A 19,554-nucleotide genomic window follows, 5' to 3' on the forward strand; every position below is an offset into this window, starting at 1 on the left:
AGAACCTTTTATTCCAACTCTCTGCCTTCTGTCAGACAGCCAATCCTCAATCCATACCAGTAGCTCACCTCGAACACCATGGGCCCTCACCTTGCTCAGCAGCCTCCCGTGTGGCACCTTATCAAAGGCCTTTTGGAAGTCTAGGTAGACCATATCCACTGGGTTTCCCCAATCAAATCTACTTGTCACCTCTTCAAAGAACTCCAACAGGTTTGTCAGGCACGACCTCCCCTTACTAAATCCATGTTGACTTGTTCTAATCTGATGTTACATGCAAGCGGTGCAGAGCTCTGTTGAGACTCTACCTGGAGAACTTCATTCATTTCTGGGCACCGCACCTGAGGAAGGATATAATAGCTTTGGGGGAGTGCAGCATGGATTCACCAGAATGCCTGGGATAAAAGGATTAAATTATCTGCACAGACTGAGTTTACATTCCCTTGAATGTAGAAAATTAAATGGCGAGCTAACTGACATGTTTAAGATTAATCAGCAAATTAGTAAAGTAGTTCATGAGAAATGATTCCTCTAGTGGGAGAATCCAGAACAAGGGGCAGAGCATTAAAATTAGGGAGAGAGTGTTCAGCAAAAAGGGGACTGGAAATCTTGCCCCACAAAAAAAACCTGTTAAAGCGGGGTCTCAACTGAAAATTTCAAAACTGAGACTGACAGATTTATTGCAACAAGTAGGTAAAGTTAAGATGCAGATCAGCCATGATCTAATTGAATGGTGTCACAGGCTCAAGGTATTATTCCAGTTCCCACATTCCTTAAGTTACTCTCGAATGCTCTCTTCACTTACATTTCCAATAAAAACTGGTCAGTATCATCTTCTTCAACCACCAGCTGAGCTTCCGATCACATATCCTCTCCATCGCAAATATCACCTGCTTCTCCCTCTGTAACATTTCTAATTCCTGATGAAAGGCTTTTGCCGATTTTCCTGCTCCTCGGATGTTGCCTGACCTGCTGTGCCTTTCCAGCACCACTCTGATCTAAATTCTGGTTTCCAGCATCTGCAGTCCTCACTTTTGCTAACATTCCCAATTTCCAACACCCACCCCATATTAGTCCATCTGCTGTTGAAATTCTCATCCATGCTATTGTTTTTAGATTAGATCATTTAAATGCTCTCCCATCCAGCTTCCCATCTTCCATACTCCGTAAACCTCATCTCAGCTAAAGCTCTGCACTCTCTATTCTAACTCTCATACCTATCACCTGTGCTCACTGGCCTTCACTGGTTCTCAGTCCCACAGTGTCTCCAATTTAAAATTCCCATACTTCCAATACAAATTGCTGCGTGACCTCAGTTCCTCTATATTTCTGTCACCTCAAATTCATCTCCCTCTGAAATCTCCAGTGGATGCAGCAGAGGAATGGTGATGTTGATCGGAGGTAATGGCCTAGTTACATTATCTCTTAGTTATTAACAGAGAGACTCAGCTGATGTTTTGGGACCCAGATTTGAATTCTACCAATGGTAGATTTTGAATTCAGTAAAAATCTTCAATTAGGAGTCAAATGATAACTATGAAATGATTGACAGGAAAAAACCCATCTGATTCACTAATGTCCTTGAGGGAAGGAAATCTTGTCATGCTTACTTGGTCTGGCCTACATGTGACTCCAGACCAACAGCAAAGTGGTTATTTCTTAAACTCCCTGTGGACACCAGGACCTATGCTGACCGACAAAGATTTTTAAAATATATTCTTTTGTGGGGCTTGAGTATTGCTGTCAATGTAGGAGAGGTTTGAGACAGACCCTGCTGAAACAGACAGTGCTTTGGAACCACAGCTCCCCTGGAGGGGAAACAACACAGACAGCTCTCAGTGCAGCAGAAACAGGTGACCTGGCTCCAGGATAACATGGAATCATCGGTGTCTGCTGAGGGAGGAGGAAGAGGTGAAACAATCCTGACACGTGACTCCCCCATCTCTGGTTTGTCTCCCATGTGGGTTCACTAATGATCCAGAAGGTCCGACAGCTGTATAAAGGCTTTATTAAACAATTCACACCAATAAGAGTTTCTTCACCCTGTGTGAATGGACCAGCAGATACATGAACCGTGTAAAAGCCTGTCACAAACAGTGCACCTGAATGGTTTCTCAATGCCTTGATCCCATTGGTGCTTCAGGAGATTGGAGGAGTTCATGAAGGCCTTGTCATAAACATTGCTCATGAAGAGTTTCACTCCAATTCCAGGAGGGTGAAGATGTTGTGAAGGCTTTAACCACACACTTTGCATGTTACTGGCTACTTCCCTGTGTGAATGCACAAGTGATACACTGTTCAAAATCCTCATTACACACCTCACACTTGAAGGGATTCTCTCCAGTGTGAATCTTCTGGTGTGTCAGGAGACCAGAGGATTGAGTGAAAGCTTTATCACAAACCACACACCTGAAGGGTTTCTCCCCTGTGTGAATCCTCTGGTGTCTTAGAAGGGTTGTAGAGGCCGCAAAACCTTTGGCACAAATCTCACATCTGAAGGGTTTCTCCCCTGTGTGGACTGTCTGATGTCTAAGGAGGCTTGACAATTGTCTGAAGGATTTAGCACACACATTGCACGTGAATGGTTTCTCCCCTGTGTGAATGCGTTGATGTACACGAAGATTCATTAAGTGTGAGAAGGATTTATTGCACACCTCACATGTGAATGGTTTCTCCCCCGTGTGAATACGTTGATGTGCATGAAGATTCGATGACTGTGAGAAAGATTTCCCACAAACCTCACATTTGAAGGGTTTCTCCCCAGTGTGAATCCTTTGGTGCATCAGGAGCTCGGAGCATAGCGTGAAAGACATCTCACACACTTCACACCTATACGGTTTCTCTCCTGTGTGAATCCTCTGGTGCATCAGAAGCCTGGTAGATGTTGGGAAAGCTTTATCACAAACCTCACATTTGAAGGGTTTTTCTCCTGTGTGGATTGTCTGATGGGCCTGGAGGTGTGATAACTGTGTGAAAGCTTTGTCACACACCTCACAGGTGAATGGTTTCTCTCCTGTGTGAATGCGTTGGTGAACCCGGAGGTTCATTAAGTATGAGAATGATTTGTCGCACACCTTGCATGTGAATGGTTTCTCTCCTGTGTGAATGCGTTGGTGTTCGTGAAGAGTTGACGGTCGCGAAAATGTTTTGTCACACACCTCACATGTGAATGGTTTCTCCCCTGTGTGAATACGTTGATGTTTACGGAGTGTTGATGAATGTGCAAATGACTTATTGCATACTTTGCATGTGAATGGCTTCTCTCCTGTGTGGATACGTTGGTGTACACGGAGGTTCGATGACTGTGAGAAGGATTTATTACACAGTTCGCAAGTGAATGCCTTCTCCTCTGTATGCATGCTTTGGTGTGTTTGGAAATTTGAGGACTGTGAAAAATCTTGGTCACACATCTCACATTCAAATAGCTTCTCTTCCATGTGGCTGTAGAGCAGATGCACCTTGTGCATTAGAAGATTTTACAAGGCTGTGGAGCCCTCATCACACTTGAACAGCTCTCACTTATACGAGGGAGTCAGTTCATGAGGCTCGATGAATGACTGAAGCTCTAACCACATTTGGACCCACTCATATTCCTTCCCAGCCTCACCCTGTTCGACCACCTACAACCGAACCTTCAGATGGAAGGCTCCACACCACTACTGAGTTTCAGATCTGATGACAGATCAGAGTTCCCCTGACCCAATCGATTTCCAGCTGATGGTTTCACTGCCCAAACTTCTTTGTGTTGAGCAATGCTGTGAAGTAATTTGGTGTCTTCCCACAGTTGCGCAGTTGTTCCTTGGGTGATGGTCAGGATCTATTGGCAATGTTTATCCTCTCTGTATTCTCTGGTGTTAAACAAAGTAATCCCTCTGTAAAACAGGAAAAGGAAACATGATTTCCTCCAACTCCCTCTCTTTAAACAAGTTCAAGTAAACTTACCACTCCCTACCTAACTGATGAATGAATACTTCAACATTTTCATCATTACGAGGGAGTAGACTGTGGGCAGATCTCAAAACTGAGTGTCCATAAGGTACAGTGAATGATCAGCAGCAGCATGATTGTATTCCACCAAAATCGCACAGCCCGGCACAGTCCTCATTCCATGATTATCATCAAACTAGAAGACAGACAGGTCAGGAGTAACATTGGGGATATGAGGGGCTACATGCAGACTAAACACCAAGAGTAACCAGTAATAAACAGAGTTAAACAGCCCCACAGCCAAAAGATTAAAAAAAAGCTATGTCATCCTGTCAGACCCTGTTAAGAATTGTGGACCACCAATCAAACAACAGTAAACATTCATACCTCCATTCACAGTCATTAAGTAGGCCAGCATACTATAGTGAGACACAAGTGTCTTCAGGAAAAAATATCAAGTAGGTGATCAAAACCACCTCCTCCTGACACCCCTCTGTCCCCAGACCATTTTTATCCTCTGCGCAGTCAAGAAAGTCAAGGTGTCAAGACGATCACTCCCCACTCACATAGATAGGAATGTTGGCAGCAACACTGATCAGTTTGAACAGTATCAAGAACACAGCTGTTCCCCTGATCACAGTTGCCCCATTGGACTTAATCCCATTAGCACACCATCCAGCAATGTTACATCACCAGAATATTCCAGTATATTTCATGTTCAGTACTGAACATTATAGGATTTAATCTATAAAAACTCTGCTCAATCACACACTGGATATGCAGTCTTTGACATTTGGGGGTTTTAAGAAATAAGATTCTCTGATAATTTCAACTCTGGAACCTTAGGTAACAGTGCAGTGCTTCCACAGTATTGATGTCACTGTGATGTCTTCAAGAAACTGTTCCCCATATTAATGAATGATTTGATTGATGAGACAGAAAGCACAATTTCAAATCTGCTGATGAATCATTGGCATCATCTAAACATGAGAGGCAGATTTTTCAAGAGTGAAATGAGGAAACACTTGAACACAAGATTAAAACTCACTTCCACAAATAATGTGAGACATGAAGTGTGAGATGGATATATTTTTATTCAGTAAAGGTTTGTAAAGGGAAATGGCAGGAATATTGATCTCACTCTGAGGTGGGAATACTCGAGACACAAGATGTCTGAAACCTATTCCTGTGTACAGCCTCCTCAGCACACTCTCCAAGAAAGCAGCTCTCCTCAGTACTATCCCAGCAATAGGGCAACATTTTCTTAGGGGAACTGTATAAATTACAGTGCACAGAATGATAACCAGCTCCCAACATACATACACACACAGAACTCAACAATAAGAAATCAGTAATAATCCTCAGACACGCTGCATCTCCCAAATATTTACACCTCACCTTCTCATATTCAGGAATGAGCCATCAACAAAACTCAGCCTGGAAATCAGAGGGAATCCAATAAACACACTCAATATCTAACACAGCTCCAGGCAAACAATTCAGCACAAAGCACCGAGTAAACAGCTCTCTCAGCTGATTTTCTCACACAGCATAAGGGACAAATCCACCCCTGACTGCTCACAGGATAGTCAGACTGCCTGAAGGTTGGTGTGGATATTATGGGATACAATTTGTACAAAAGCTGCTCCTTCACTCACCATCTCCTCACTGGGTTTTCAGTCCCTATAGGAAGTGAACCAGCTCTGGAAGAGGAAGAGGAGACAATGGGCAGAGTGGGTGGGCTCTCTGATTGACGTCTCTCACAGTCAATCCAAATATTTCTGGACCAACATGAGTTTCCTGAAACTTGGGAAACTGACCGGGAAATGGAGGTGACTTTGAGCAGCAGATCAGGTGGGGATTTAAACTTGTCATTGTCCCATCTGAATAAAACCTCACATTGCAGCTGCCGTCTCAGTTCCCTTGGTAAATATTTAGAACATAGAACAATACAGCGCAGAACAGACCCTTCGGTGTTGCGCCGACCTGTGAACTATTCTCAACTCGTCCCCCTACACTGTCCCAAAATCATCCATGTGCCATCTATTTGATAGACTTCTAATATGGAAATAGCATTCTTCATCCTCAGAGGTTTTCAAAGTAACAACATCAATGTGGTATGTGTATCCTTGGATGTGTGTGATAGCAGATCAAAAGAGAAAGACCCATTGCATTTAAAACAATGTTGACCTGCATTGATGGCATTAGCACATGCAGAGAGATGGGGTCACGGGAGAGAGAGAAGATTGGCCTTGCACTTTGTTGCTGTTCTATGAATGGTTTGGAAAAGGGATGGTTTTTACAGAATGCCCAGAGTCTGAGGAACTATTCACCTGACTCTGACATGTCCAAGCAGTATACCATTTGGAGTTGGACCTGAACCCATAACCTTGTTCTCTGAGTCAGAGGATTGTGGTTTCAAGTGCCACTTCAGGACCTGAGTATAAAGACTCCTGGCTGACACTCCAGTACAGTACTGAGGGGTGGAAGAGATTATAGGGAGTCCACGATTTACATTCAACTTCCAAACACTTGTATTTATAAATGTGATCCCACACAGAGGCTTAATTTTAAAGGTCTGATATGCAAACATTTCCTGTACTACAAATGGCTGCTTTACATTGTCCTGTATTGTATTCAACTTGCTCACAAATTGGCTTGTGAATGGACTCAAGAAGGGAACCTGTTCCCATTCTGGGTACCATGAAGGGATTTGAAAACAAGCTCAGAATCCTCACTTGAGTTTTCCTGGTAAGAGTGGGTTATTCCTCAAGTTTAATTCCTTACACACTGTTAGAACTGTATCTAAGCAAGAGAATTTTCCTGAGTGAATGAAAGCAGAATGGTCAATCAGCAGTAGAAGAGAAGAATGAAGAGAATCCTCTGAGATGTCCATTCCAGCTGTCACCAGGGACTATACCACCTTTCACAGCTTTTGGATTCCAGATGCAAAGACAACACTGACACCTTCAGCTTTAACTAGTTACCACTTTAAGTCAAATCAATCCTTTAGGCTGCCTGTTTACAGAGAGAAGTGAAATCTGTACACAGCCTTGGGATTTAATGCCATAGAAACTAAGTCTAGTGCAACTGAAATATTCTAATTTGTCACTCATGACTCTGTTAACACTCTTGTTTCTGAGTAAGGAGGTTGTGAGTTCAAATAACTCACCAGAGTTAAACTCTGAGGCTGACATTCCAATGCATTATTGAGGAAGTACTGCAAAATCAGAGATACTATCTTTCAGTTAAACCAAGGCCCAAATACCCTCTTGCAATAATGTAAAAGATCTCATGATACTACATCATAGAAAAGCAGAGTTATCCTCGACTTCCTGGCCAATGTGGATCACACAATCTGTGTAACAAAGCAGATTAACTGACCATGCTAATATTGCTTTGTTAGATCTTGCTGTGTACAAACTGACTTCCACTTTTACTACATTATGATTAACTACATTTCTAACTGCTTAAAAGGTTAAATACTTTCTGATGCATTGTGCTGGCTGGTGTTCGTGGGCAAGTCTTTCTTTCTTAGCAAAACTTATGCTTCCTCAAAACTGGATATTATAGACCCATTGTTAGAGGACCTATTGTCCCAACACACAGTGTCATTGAGCAAAATATTAAAGGACTCTGGCTGTAAGATCCTGAGTGTTTCAATGAATAGGAATGCTGATAAATCAGCATGTTTGAGTTAAGATATGTGAATTTATTGTAATTGGTAAATCTATACAGAAGATTGATAAAACAAATAAACTGAACAATATTTAGCTTATATCAAACACTGATTCAACCAAAACAATAAAATATGTGAAAATGATTCAAGATCTTTCCCAGAACATGAAATGAATCTTGGAAGAGTGTCAGGTGAATATGTCACACTGTTGTTAAATCAAGGTATCGGCTGAGGGAACTCAATTCTGTAGAGACTCAACACCACTTGCTCACCTTACACAGGATAATAGTTCTCCCAGACAGGAGAGTACAAAACATTTTCTATGATGTGATAGTATAAACTTCAGAACTTTAATAATTGTTTATAGGTTGAAAGAAGCAGTGATAAACTCTGTCTGGAATAAACTGTTAAGGGACAAGGACAGACTGTTATACAGGGATTGAAAGTGATTAACCTGTGTCTGGGAGAAGAAGTCAAAACTACATGAACAAAATTGTTTTAACAACTCATTGATAATTGGCTGCCTTATGCCACAAGGACAAATGATTGCCCCACAGAAGAATTTAAGGAGTTAATCACTGGAAAACTGTTTGTGTCTTCAAATAGTCAAAGCTCATGGTGATGTCAGCGAACACTTTTTCACAAAAATGGGGACTGGAAATCTGAAACTGTCTCCCCTCAAAAATCTAGTAAACATGGAGATCAATTGAAAATGTCAAAACTGAGATTGATAAATTTATTGTTAGGCAAGGGGATTAAGAGCTATGGAGACAAGGCAATAGACAGAATTAAGATACTGATCAGCCATGATCTAATTGAATAGTGTATTGAGTCAAAAGATTCTTTCAATTCCTACATTCTTTAAATTCCTCTTGATTGCTCTATCCACTGTCATCTTCAACAACAATTGGTCAGTGGCATCATCTCCTAGCATCAGCTAAGCTTCTGATCCCACACCCTCTCCATCACAAAAATCACCTTCTTCCCTCTTTGTAACATCACCCTCAGACTTAAAAGTTCAGACTTAAAAGTTCTCAGACCCAACTACAAATTGCTCCATGGCCACACATCCTCTTTATCTCTGTCACCTCTTGCCCCATCTCCCTCCAAGACTTCTGTACTCCTCCAATTCAGGTCTTTTGCACATCCACGCCACATTTCTTTAACTTATCCATTGATGGCTGTGCCTTCAGCCATCTGGGATCATGCTCATGAATTCCCTCCTTAAATCTTTCTGCATCTTTCCCGCTTCCCAATTTACACCCTTCTTACATCCCACCTCTGTGACAGTGCATTTCATCATCCTCGCTCCGTCTCATCCCATGTCCCTCAATTGAGAGTGATGTAAACTCAGGGTAACAGGTTTCTGCATGTATCTTCTTTTCTGATCAGTTGATTCTCAACTTAGGGCACTTGGGGCAGGATGTCTCCCAGGATAGTGGGATCCAGAGAGTAGGATTTCCTTCTCTTTCTTCTCTTGTCTGATCATTAAGGCAATGGGAGTCAAAGTTTGATGTACAAACTATTCTGGATATTTGATAGTGAGCTCCTCCCAGTTATTAAGGTCATGATTCAAATAGAGCCTCAGAGTGTCTTAGCAACGTTTCTCTGACCTCATCTGGAATGCTGGCCATTTGAGAGAACAAATGCCCGAATGGGGCAAACAGATTTTCATCCAAACAGCAACAGTGGCCATTCTATCAAAGTTGATTATGAAGAATTTTGTCTGTAATGTTTGTGGTATTGGCTATATGTTGGACATTAACAATTGAGTCAGGATGATGCAGCAGTGATACTGACATTGGGATTTCTCCAGTGCCCTAGTGAGCCAATGTTACACACTCCAATACTCTGCAGTACTAAAGTACAATAAATCAGCTTTCTACACTGAAATTGTTGTTTACTTACACAGTTCATTTTCTGTGTTTTTATTATTTCTTTCGAGAGAGCATTATTAGGAAAGCCAACATTTAATGCCCATCTCTCAGTTATAGTGAGCCACTCATTATCCTCTGCAATTCAAAGTACTGCAGTTAAACCCTCAATGCTGTCATTTTTAGAGTCTGAACTGACAAAACTAATCCACTGTTGGATCTCCTTGTCAAAGGCAGTCTTTTGTGTTGAAAAGTGTGGGGCTGGAAAAGCACAGCAGGTGAAGCAGCATCCGAGGGACAGGAGAGTCGGCATTTTGGGCATAAGTACTTCATCATGAATATGGGGGCAGAAGGGGGCTGAGAGACAAATAAGAGGGTGGGGTTGTGTTAAAGTACAGATTTGAAATGGCCCAAGGAATCCCTTGTGGACTCAGACCTGTAAAGCCTCTCTCTTGCTTCGTCCCGGAGATTGTACTCTTTGGAAGTCTGGAATAAAAACCTCTTATAAACTGTTTAGTTTAATTTTAGTCATCCCCTTTATTCACCAATAGCATCACTATTACAACATAACACTGATACCTACAAGCTACACTAACTAGGTTCTAATAACCTAGGAGAGTAGGGTACCAGCTCTTCAAGTGCTCCAGCAGGCTACTCCGATGTACTGATATAAAGTACCTTCCTTGATACAAAAGTTTACAAAATCCTTGCATGTTCTTAATTAGACAGATAACAGTGAAAGACAATCATTCGTAAGGAAGAAAAGTTAATTGACAAGTCTGTGGACACTTGACCGATCACTCCTACAGGCCTTGAGCTATCCATCAGGTGGGAAAAAGAAATCCAGCCGAGTTAAGTGTCTGCTGGCGAGATAAGTTCCTATAAAGAAGTACCAGTCTAAATCAAGTGGGAGATGTCATAAGGTAACTTTGCACAGCTCGCATGTCTGATATCATTGTTTTACGAAATGGCTTCTAAGCAAGGAGGGCAAACTTTTGACCATAAAATGGCTTCCTGACAGATTGTGTCAGAATCTCATCAATGTTAGGTTTAGAATAATTTTAAGCTGGGAGCAGATTCCTGCCTTTTATCTTAAGCACAGAATCATTCTGTACCTGAGGCTGAAATGTTAATGCAAGGTTGTATTTAAAATGATTCATTAGTCTCGAATTAAATATGCCTTTTCTTCAAGTTTGTGATTCAAATTCAAATAAGACATAAGATCTGATTAGTTAGAATTGACAGTGGGGCAGTCTGTAAAGTCTGTAGAGCGGTCTGTAAGAACAGCAAGTAAGTTAAGGCTTCATCAATATTATCTTTTACAGAGATTGTATTTACTAACTGGTAATGACTATTCAATATCATCAAAGTCCCAAAATACAATTAAACTCAATCCATAGCAGATAAGCACTAAGAGTTCATTTTCTACTGGCTTCAACAGCCTCAGCACTAAAATGGTCTCTCTCTCTAGTGTTCTTTTGAACTCTCAAGTCAGGGTTTTGTAACAGCAAAGATTTTTTTCTCTCTCTGTGTCTGCCCCACTTGCAAGGGGTAATAAGAATCCATTATAATTGGCAGCATCTGACCGTTAATTACAAAGTTTTTGATAGTATCGAGTTTTGTTTCAGGGTCAGAATCAAACACTGTCATTAGTTTCATTGATGCCATATGGTTGAAGAGTCTCAAGGCAGAAGATGAGGTGTTTTTCCTCCAGTTATCAGGTTGCTTGGATTTGGCCCATTTCACATTTTATCCAAACCTCAAGATACTGACCTGGAGGACAACTGTGGACATTGTCTCACCTCTAGTGCTCTGTTCAAATGACGATTCAACATGTGGAGAGCCAGGTGAATGTTGTGGGATAACAGAGTCAAGACACCCACCCCCACCCTCCACCAACTTCCCAGCTGTGATCACTGATGAGGAACGGGATTCCCCTTCCACAGACCACAGACATTGAGGCTAATTGAAGTACCTCTATTACTACACCAGGAATTGCTCCTCCCCCAGGAGTTTGTGCTGGTCGATCAGAAACCGAAGCCTTTCTATCACTGAGTATTTGATTGTCTTCTTGGTCAGAGTCAGTGTGACTTGTATCTGACACTGCACTGAAAGGATAATGAGTTTATATAGGAGCTTCTATATACTGATGTCTTCTCATGATGTTTGGAGATCTCATTAAAGATTAAATGAACCTTTTGAAACGTTTGGACTGATGGTGGGAGAGGTTTGAGACAGATAGTGCTTTGGAATGTCAGCTTCCTTATGTGACCACTGCACAGTAAACAACACAGACAGCTCTCTGTGCAACAGAAGCAAGTAACCCAAATCCAGCTCCATGTTGGGATGTCAGTGTCTGGTGAGAGAGGAGTAGGTGGTGAAACAATCCTGATACACATCATACTGGAAGGATTTACCTCTAGTGGGTTCTCTGATATTCCATGAAGTTCAACAACATTGTGAAGCCTTTCTCACAGAACTCCCACTACATTAGTGTTGTGTGAGGACCAGGAGACTTACACAGACTTTGTCATACATCTCACACTGAAATGTTTTTACTTCTGTATGGCTCCACTCACATATTTGAAGACTTCAGGAAAACATTATCACACACTTGTAAATCATACATTTGAAGGGATTCCTTCCTGTCAGAATTTTCTGATGGACCAGGAGTTTCGAAAGGTTGGCAACGGTTTCATCATGTATCTCATCCATAGCTCATATAGGACCAGCTTCTCTCCAAGGTGATCCTGCGGCATTTCATTGGGCCTGAAGATTTGCAAAGTCTTCACTGCACAGCTCGCTCCTGAACAGCTCTTCTGCAGTGTGGAGGCATCAGTGCACATTAGCAGGATTGTTGTGTTTCAGGCTCATTCATATCTCACACTTCAAAGGCTTTTCTTGTTTGAATAAGAGTGTGAACCAGTCTGACAATAGCACAAAGCCCTTATTTCACACTGCACACATGAATGGTTTTCCTGTGTGTTCAGAGGTACGATGACTGCAAAAATGATTTCTTTCTAACATTGCATGCGAATAGTTTTGATTGTGCATGATTGTCTTGGTGCAGGCTAAAATAAAGTGATTGTGTGAATGACTTGTCACACAGTTCATGCATGGAAGGCTTCTCTCCAGTGTGAACGTGTTTGTGTTGCCTGAGTGTCGATGGCCGTCTGAAGGCTCGACCACACACATCACACTTGAAGGGCTTCTCCCCCGTGTGAATCCTTTGATGCATCAGGAGGTCAGAAGATTGGGTGAAAGCCTTCTCACAAAGCTCACACTTAAAGGGTTTCTCCTCTGTGTGAAACCTCTGGTGTGTCAGGAGCCTTGTAGATGTGGCAAAAGCTTTGTCACAAACCTCACACTTGAAGGGTTTCTCCCCAGTGTGGACTGTCTGATGGACCAGGAGGTTTGATGACTGTGTAAAGGCCTTGTCACACACTTTGCATGTGAATAGTTTCTCCCCTGTGTGAATAAGTTGATGTGCATGAAGGATTGATGACTGTGAAAATGATTTGTCACACACCTCACAAGTGAATGGTTTTTCCCCTGTGTGAATGCGTTGGTGAACATGGAGGTGAGATGACTTTGAGAATGATCTGTCACACACCTTGCATGTGAATGGCTTCTCCCCAGTGTGGATACGTTGGTGGCTACAAAGGTTTGAAAAATGTGTGAATGTTTTATCACACACCTCGCAGTTGAATGGTTTCTCCCCTTTATGAATGCGTTGGTGTGTGTGAAGAGCCGATGACTGCGAGAATAATTTGTCACAGATCTCACACATGAATGGTTTCTCCCCTGTGTGAATCCGTTGATGTACATGGAGATTCCATGATCGTGAGAATGATTTGTTGCACACTTCACATGTGAATGGTTTCCCTTCCATTCTCTACAACAGTTGCACCTTGTAGAATCAGAGACATTACAATCCTTTGGAGTTCTCCTCACACATCTCACACTCGAACAGTCCCTCACCTGTAGGAATTAGTCAATGGTACATGGAGCCACTCACACTTCTTCTCAACCTAATGCAGACCCACAGGCAAACCTTTCCAAAGATTGGTTATAGTAGAAGGTTCCACACCACTGACCAGTTTCACATCTGATGATATGTCAAAGCTCAATTGGTTTCCAGATGATGGTTTCACTACCCAACGTTCTCTAGATTGAGGAATGCTGTGAAGGATTGGATCTTTGCTCACAGTTGTGCAGTTGTTCCTTGGGTGATGGTCAGGATCTATCTGTGATGTCTATCTTCTCTGTATTCTCTGGTGTAGTATGGTGCAATCGTTCTGTAAAACAGGAAAGGGAAACATGATTTCCTCCAATTCCCTATTCTTCTTTGCTGCAGGACTGTTCCACAGTGAGTACCAGTCTGCAATTCCCCTGTATGGGGGAATCAGATACAAGTCTTTCCTTTTTCTGCACTTGACTGTCACATCCTCTGTTTTCAGCAGGGACATGTATACTGACCAAGAGCAGACAATGTAGCTAATTTCTTTCCTCCATCGAGATCCCCATCTTCCTAACACCAAGAGGGTAATGGAAAAGACAGTTGGGTGGAATGTAAAACAGGGTCTCGTTTCACCCTGTGTTCTAGTCAAGCTGACGAAGGACAGTTTTATCTTTAAGTATGCATTTAATATTTAAAAAACTGAAGAGAAATATTAAAAATATAATGCAAAATTTGAAATTTCTCCCCTTATTATGCAAAATTATTTATGGAAAACACACCGAGCAGAAAGTTTTAGAAGCTGAGGAAAATACTGCTTCAAATGTAGGAAAATCAACATTTCAGGCAAAAGCCCTCCATCCTGCCTGACCTGCTATACTTTTCCAGCACCACTCCAATCTTGACTCTGATCTTCAGCATCTGCAGTACTCACTTTACCCTGCTTCGACTTTCCTCATTCCTGAAGAAGGGCTTATGCCCAAAACGTCGATTCTCCTGTTCCTTGGATGCTGCCTGGCCTGCTGCGCTTTTCCAGCAACACATTTTCAGCTGCTTCAAATATAGCTGACTGAAGGATGAGATACACTGCACTTACTCAGACTGCACATCTTAAATTTGGCTATCAGTCACAGCACTGGAAAAACTATCAAACCCAAGTCCAAGAGAATGGACAAGCCCTGCAGGCAAAATCTATACAGAAGGCATTTACAGACATTGCTGTGGTGTTGGATCACCAATCCAGTGATTGAGAATTCAAATCCAACCACAGAAAGTTACAGACATAGAATTACAGACAGAAATAGACCACTCATCCCAACTGGTCCAGTTTGGTGTTTATGTTCCACGTGAGTCTCCTCTCACCCATTCTTATCTCACCCTATCAGGATCTCCTCTGGCTCTTGTGGTCCAGTAAGACATGACTGCTATTCATCTCAAACATTTGAATTGGTTGTGACAGATGCCAATCTGACCATTCTATCTCTTCCTCTGCATCGAAATGGTGATTTCACATCGCACAGGAGAATAACCAATTCCAACACACAGAGAGAACAATAGGAAACCAGTAAGAATCCTCAGACACTCTGCATCCTCCAGATAATAATATCTCACCTTTTCATATTTAAGAATGGGTCATCAACAAAATTCAGCCTGAAAATCAGAGGGAAATGCTTCCAATAAACACATTCAAAATCCAACACACAGCTCCAGTCAAACAGTTCAGCACAAAGCACCGAGTAAACAGCTCTCTCAGCTGGATCTGCTCACACATTTCCACCCCTGAATGCCCACAGAATAGTCAGACTGCCTGAAGATTGGTGTGGATATTATGGGATACAATTTGTATAAAATCTGCTCATTCACTCACCACCTCCTAACTTGGTTTTCAGTCCCTATAGGAAGTGAACCAGCTCTGGAAGAGGAAGTCATGATTTGACAGTGCCAGTGTTGGACTGGGGTGTACAAAGTTAAAAATCACACAATACCAGGTTATAGTCCAACACGTTTATTTGGAAGCACTAGCTTTCGGCGTTCTGCTCCTTCATCAGGGTGGTTGTGGAGTATAAGATCGGAGGACACAAAATTTATTGCAAAAGTTCAGAGTGTGATGTAACTGAAATTATATATTGAAAAAGACCTGGGTTTGTTAAGTCTCTCATCGTTTAGAATGGGCATATTGGTTTTAGTTCTTTCATATGTAAATTCCAGAACTTTCTTAAAGTTACGTTCTCAAGTGAACTTTAACAATAGGTGCCATGTTGGCCCAGATAATGCACTGAAGGTGTGAGGTGCTTTGTGTGAGGATGCCTGTGCCCCAATGTTCAGACAGATTCGAATCTAAAAAATAGATTTTCAGATTCTTACATGAATTCATGCAGTTTTTCAGTGAAATAAAATGTAATTCTGTAATTACAAATTCACCCCACAAACTTCATATGTGTCCGTGTGCATGTGGGTATGTGTGTGCAGATGTGGTATGACTGCCTGTGAGACAGTGTGTGTATGTGTATGACTGTAAAGGGGTATAAGTCTATGAGAGGGTGCGTGTTTGAGTGCATGTGTGAGTGGATGAGAGAGAGCGTTTGTATGAGAGAGGGTCTGTGTGAGTGTATGGGTCTGTAGGAGTGTGTGTGGGTCTGTGTGTGTGTTTGTAGTGTAGTGGGATCACCTGCAATGTGACATGACCAAAGGTCCCAGTTGAGGCCATCACCATGGGTACCGAAAGTGGCTATCAGCCTCTGCTCAGCCACTTTGCGTTGTTAGGTAAAAACAATGACTGCAGATGCTGGAAACCAGATTCTGGATTAGTGGCGCTGGAAGAGCACAGCAGTTCAGGCAGCATCCGAGGAGCAGTAAAATCGATGTTTCGGGCAAGAGCCCTTCATCAGGAATAAAGGCACGCTTCAGGATCTCTGCCTTTATTCCTGATGAAGGGCTTTTGCCCGAAACATTGATTTTACTGCTCCTCGGATGCTGCCTGAACTGCTGTGCTCTTCCAGCACCACTAATCCAGAATCCACTTTGCGTTGTTGCATGTCCCAAAGTCTTCCTTGGAAGATGGTCACCCGAAGGTCCAAGGTCGAATGTCCCGGACTGCTGAAGTGTTCTCCAACTTGGATGGAACACTCCTGTCTGTTGATTGTTGTGTGTGGTGTCCATTCATCTGTTATCATAGCCTCTGCTCGGTCTCACCAATGTGCCATGCCTCAAGGCATCCTTGCCTGCAGCATATGAGATAGAAAATGTTGGCTGAGTCACATGAGTACCTGCTACATATATGGTGGATGGTGTCCCCACGTTTAATAGTGGTATCTGTTGATACGCCTTGCAATGTCTACTGTGGCAAGGTTGTATGGTGTTGTCCTGAAAGCCGGGCAGTTTGCTGTGAACAATGATCTGTTTGAGGTTTGTGGTTGTCTAAAGGTGAGAAGTGGAGGTGTGGGGAAGGTCTTGCTCATCCTAATTGATAATGTGTTGCAGGCTGTGAAGAACATGTTGTAGTTTTTTGGCTCCTGGGAAGTTCTGGACAATGAAGGGTACCCTGTCGGTTGCAGCTTGAGGAGGTCATTACAGTTTCTTGCTGTGGTATGTTGGAACTGGTGGTTGATGAGTTGAGCATCATACCTTTTTCTTATGAGGGCATCCTCGAGCACTTTCAAGTGCCTGTCACGTTCCTCCTTATCTGAACAGATCCTGTGTATGTGTCGGGCTTATCCATAGGGGATGATTGTTTTAATATGCTTCAGGTGGAAGCTGGAGCATCCTGAGGTTATCCATGGGTTTGCAGTAAAGTGAGCTGCTGAGGTATCCAACCTTGATGGAGATGGATGTGTCCAAGAATGAGACAGACAGTAGAGAGTAGTCCATGGTGAATTTGATGGTGGGATGAAACTCGTTGATATCACTGTGTAGTTGTTTCAGTGACTCCTCACCATTGGTCCAGAGGAAGAAAATGTCATCAATTTATTTGGTGTATAGTGTTAGTTGGATGTCCTGCATAGAGAAGAAGTCTTGTTTGAACCTGTGCATGAAAATGTTAGCACATTGGGGTGCAAATGTGGTCCTCATGGCTGTTCCGTGTGTCTGGATGAAGAACTTGTTGTCAAAGGTGAAAATGTTGTTGTTGAGGATAAAGCAGACTGTGCTCGGAGAGTGGCAGTTGTTGGTGTTGAGTACCAAGGCTGTTGCCGCGATGCCGTCATTTTGGGGTTGCTGGTGTAGAGTGCTGAAACGTCCCTTGTGACAAGGAATGTTCCAGATTTGACTGGTCCGTGGGTGCTGAGTTTCTCTAAGAAATCTGTAGTATCACGACAGAAGTTGGGGGTCCCTGTATAGTGGGTTTCAAGATGCCTTCAACATAGCCAGAGAGGTTCTCACACGGATAACCTCACGATGTTAATTTCTCCAGCTTCCACCCGAAACATATGAAAACAGCCATCACCTATGGACAAGCCCTATGCATACACAGGATCTGTTCAGATGAGGAGGAACATGATGGGCACTTGGAAATACTCAAGGATGCCCTCATTAGAACGTGGTACAATGCTGAACTCATCGACTGCCAGTTCTGATGTTCCACAGCAAGAAACCGTAATGACCTCCTCAGGAGACAGACACAAGCTGCAACCAACAGGTACCCTTCATTGTCTAGTACACCCCACAAGCTGAAAACTACGCCATGCTCTTTGCAGCCTGCAACACATTATCGATGAGGATGAGCACCTTGCCAAAACCTTCCCCATGCATCCACTTCTCGCCTTTAGACAACCACCAAACCTCAAACAGATCATTGTTCGCAGCAAACTGCCCGGCTTTCAGGACAACACCATACAACCCTGTCATGGTAGATGCTGCAAGACATGTCAGAGTGTCAACACGGATACCACCATTACACGTGGGAACACCATCCACCATATATGTAGCAGGTACTCATGTGATTCAGCCAACGTTGTCTATCTCATATGCTGCAGGCAAGGATGCCCTGAGGCATGGTACATTGGTGAGACCAAGCAGAGGCTACGACAACAGATGAATGAACACACGCAACAATCAACAGACAGGAGTGTTCCCTCCCAGTCGGAGAACACTTCAGCAGTCCGGGACATTCGACCATCCTCCAAGGCGGACTTTGGGGCAGGCAACAACGCAAATTGCCCAAGCAGAGATTGATAGCCACGTTTAGTACCCATGGGAATGGCATCAACTGGGACCTTCGGTTCATGTCACACGACAGGTGACCCCACTGCATTACCCATACAAACATACACACACACTACAGACCCATACACTCACGCAGACCATCTTTCACACACAAGCTCTGTCTCACACATACACTCCCATACTCTCACACATACCCTCTCACAGACTTATACCCCTTTACACTCACACATACACATACGCACACTCTCTCACAGACCCTCATACTACCACCACTCCCCTGCACACAAACACACCCACTTGCACACAGATAAGTTTATGGAATGAATTTGTACTTGCAGAATTACATTTTATTTGGCTCAAAAACTGCATAAATCCATGTAAGATTCTGTAAATCCCTTTTTTAGATCAGATTCAGTCTGAACATTGGGGCACAGACAGCCTCACACAGGGCTCCTCACACCTTCAATGCATTATCTGGGCCAACACAGCACCTATTCTGGATATAAGTTACATCCAGAAACTCAACCTGCGCTGCAAATCTTCTCAAAACCTGCCGATGGCACCTCTTGTTAAAGTTCACTTGAGAATGTAACTTTAAGGAAATTCTGGAATTTACATATGAAAGAACTAAAACCAAAATGCCCATTCTAAAAGATGAGAGACTTAACCAACAATCCAGGTCTTTTTTCAATATATAATTTCAGTTACAGAGCTGAAAATGTGTTGCTGGAAAAGTGCAGACAGGTCAGGCAGCATCCAAGGAGCAGGAGAATCGACGTTTCGGGCATGAGCCCTTCTTCAGGAATGAGAAAAGTGTGCCAAGCGGGCTAAGATAAAAGGTAGGAAGGAGGGACTTGGGGGAGGGGCATTGGAAATGCGATAGGTGGAAGGAGGTTAAGGTGAGGGTGATAGGTCGGAGTGGGGGTGGGGGCAGAGAGGTCAGGAAGAAGATTGCAGTT

General features: G+C 42.8%; 1 protein-coding gene across 6 annotated transcripts in view; it reads right to left on the reverse strand.

Moving 5' to 3' along the window:
- Positions 1-195: 195 nt before the first annotated feature.
- The window catches only part of LOC122541599 (zinc finger protein 227-like), a 30,168-nt gene continuing 10,809 nt past the window's right edge, over positions 196-19,554 (reverse strand). Inside the window, exons 2-3 of one of the 6 annotated variants that reach the window (XM_043678465.1) lie at positions 12,652-13,775; positions 196-3,304 (exon numbers count right to left, since the gene is read on the reverse strand). In XM_043678465.1, the coding sequence (XP_043534400.1) occupies positions 2,253-3,304; positions 12,652-13,369 (1,770 nt within the window). In that variant the 5' untranslated portion in view covers positions 13,370-13,775 and the 3' untranslated portion in view covers positions 196-2,252. The other 5 variants (XM_043678461.1, XM_043678463.1, XM_043678462.1 and 2 more) reach the window with 5 other exon arrangements.

This window comes from Chiloscyllium plagiosum, chromosome 37 (genome assembly GCF_004010195.1).
Source record: "Chiloscyllium plagiosum isolate BGI_BamShark_2017 chromosome 37, ASM401019v2, whole genome shotgun sequence".
NCBI classification, from domain to species: Eukaryota; Metazoa; Chordata; class Chondrichthyes; order Orectolobiformes; family Hemiscylliidae; genus Chiloscyllium; species Chiloscyllium plagiosum.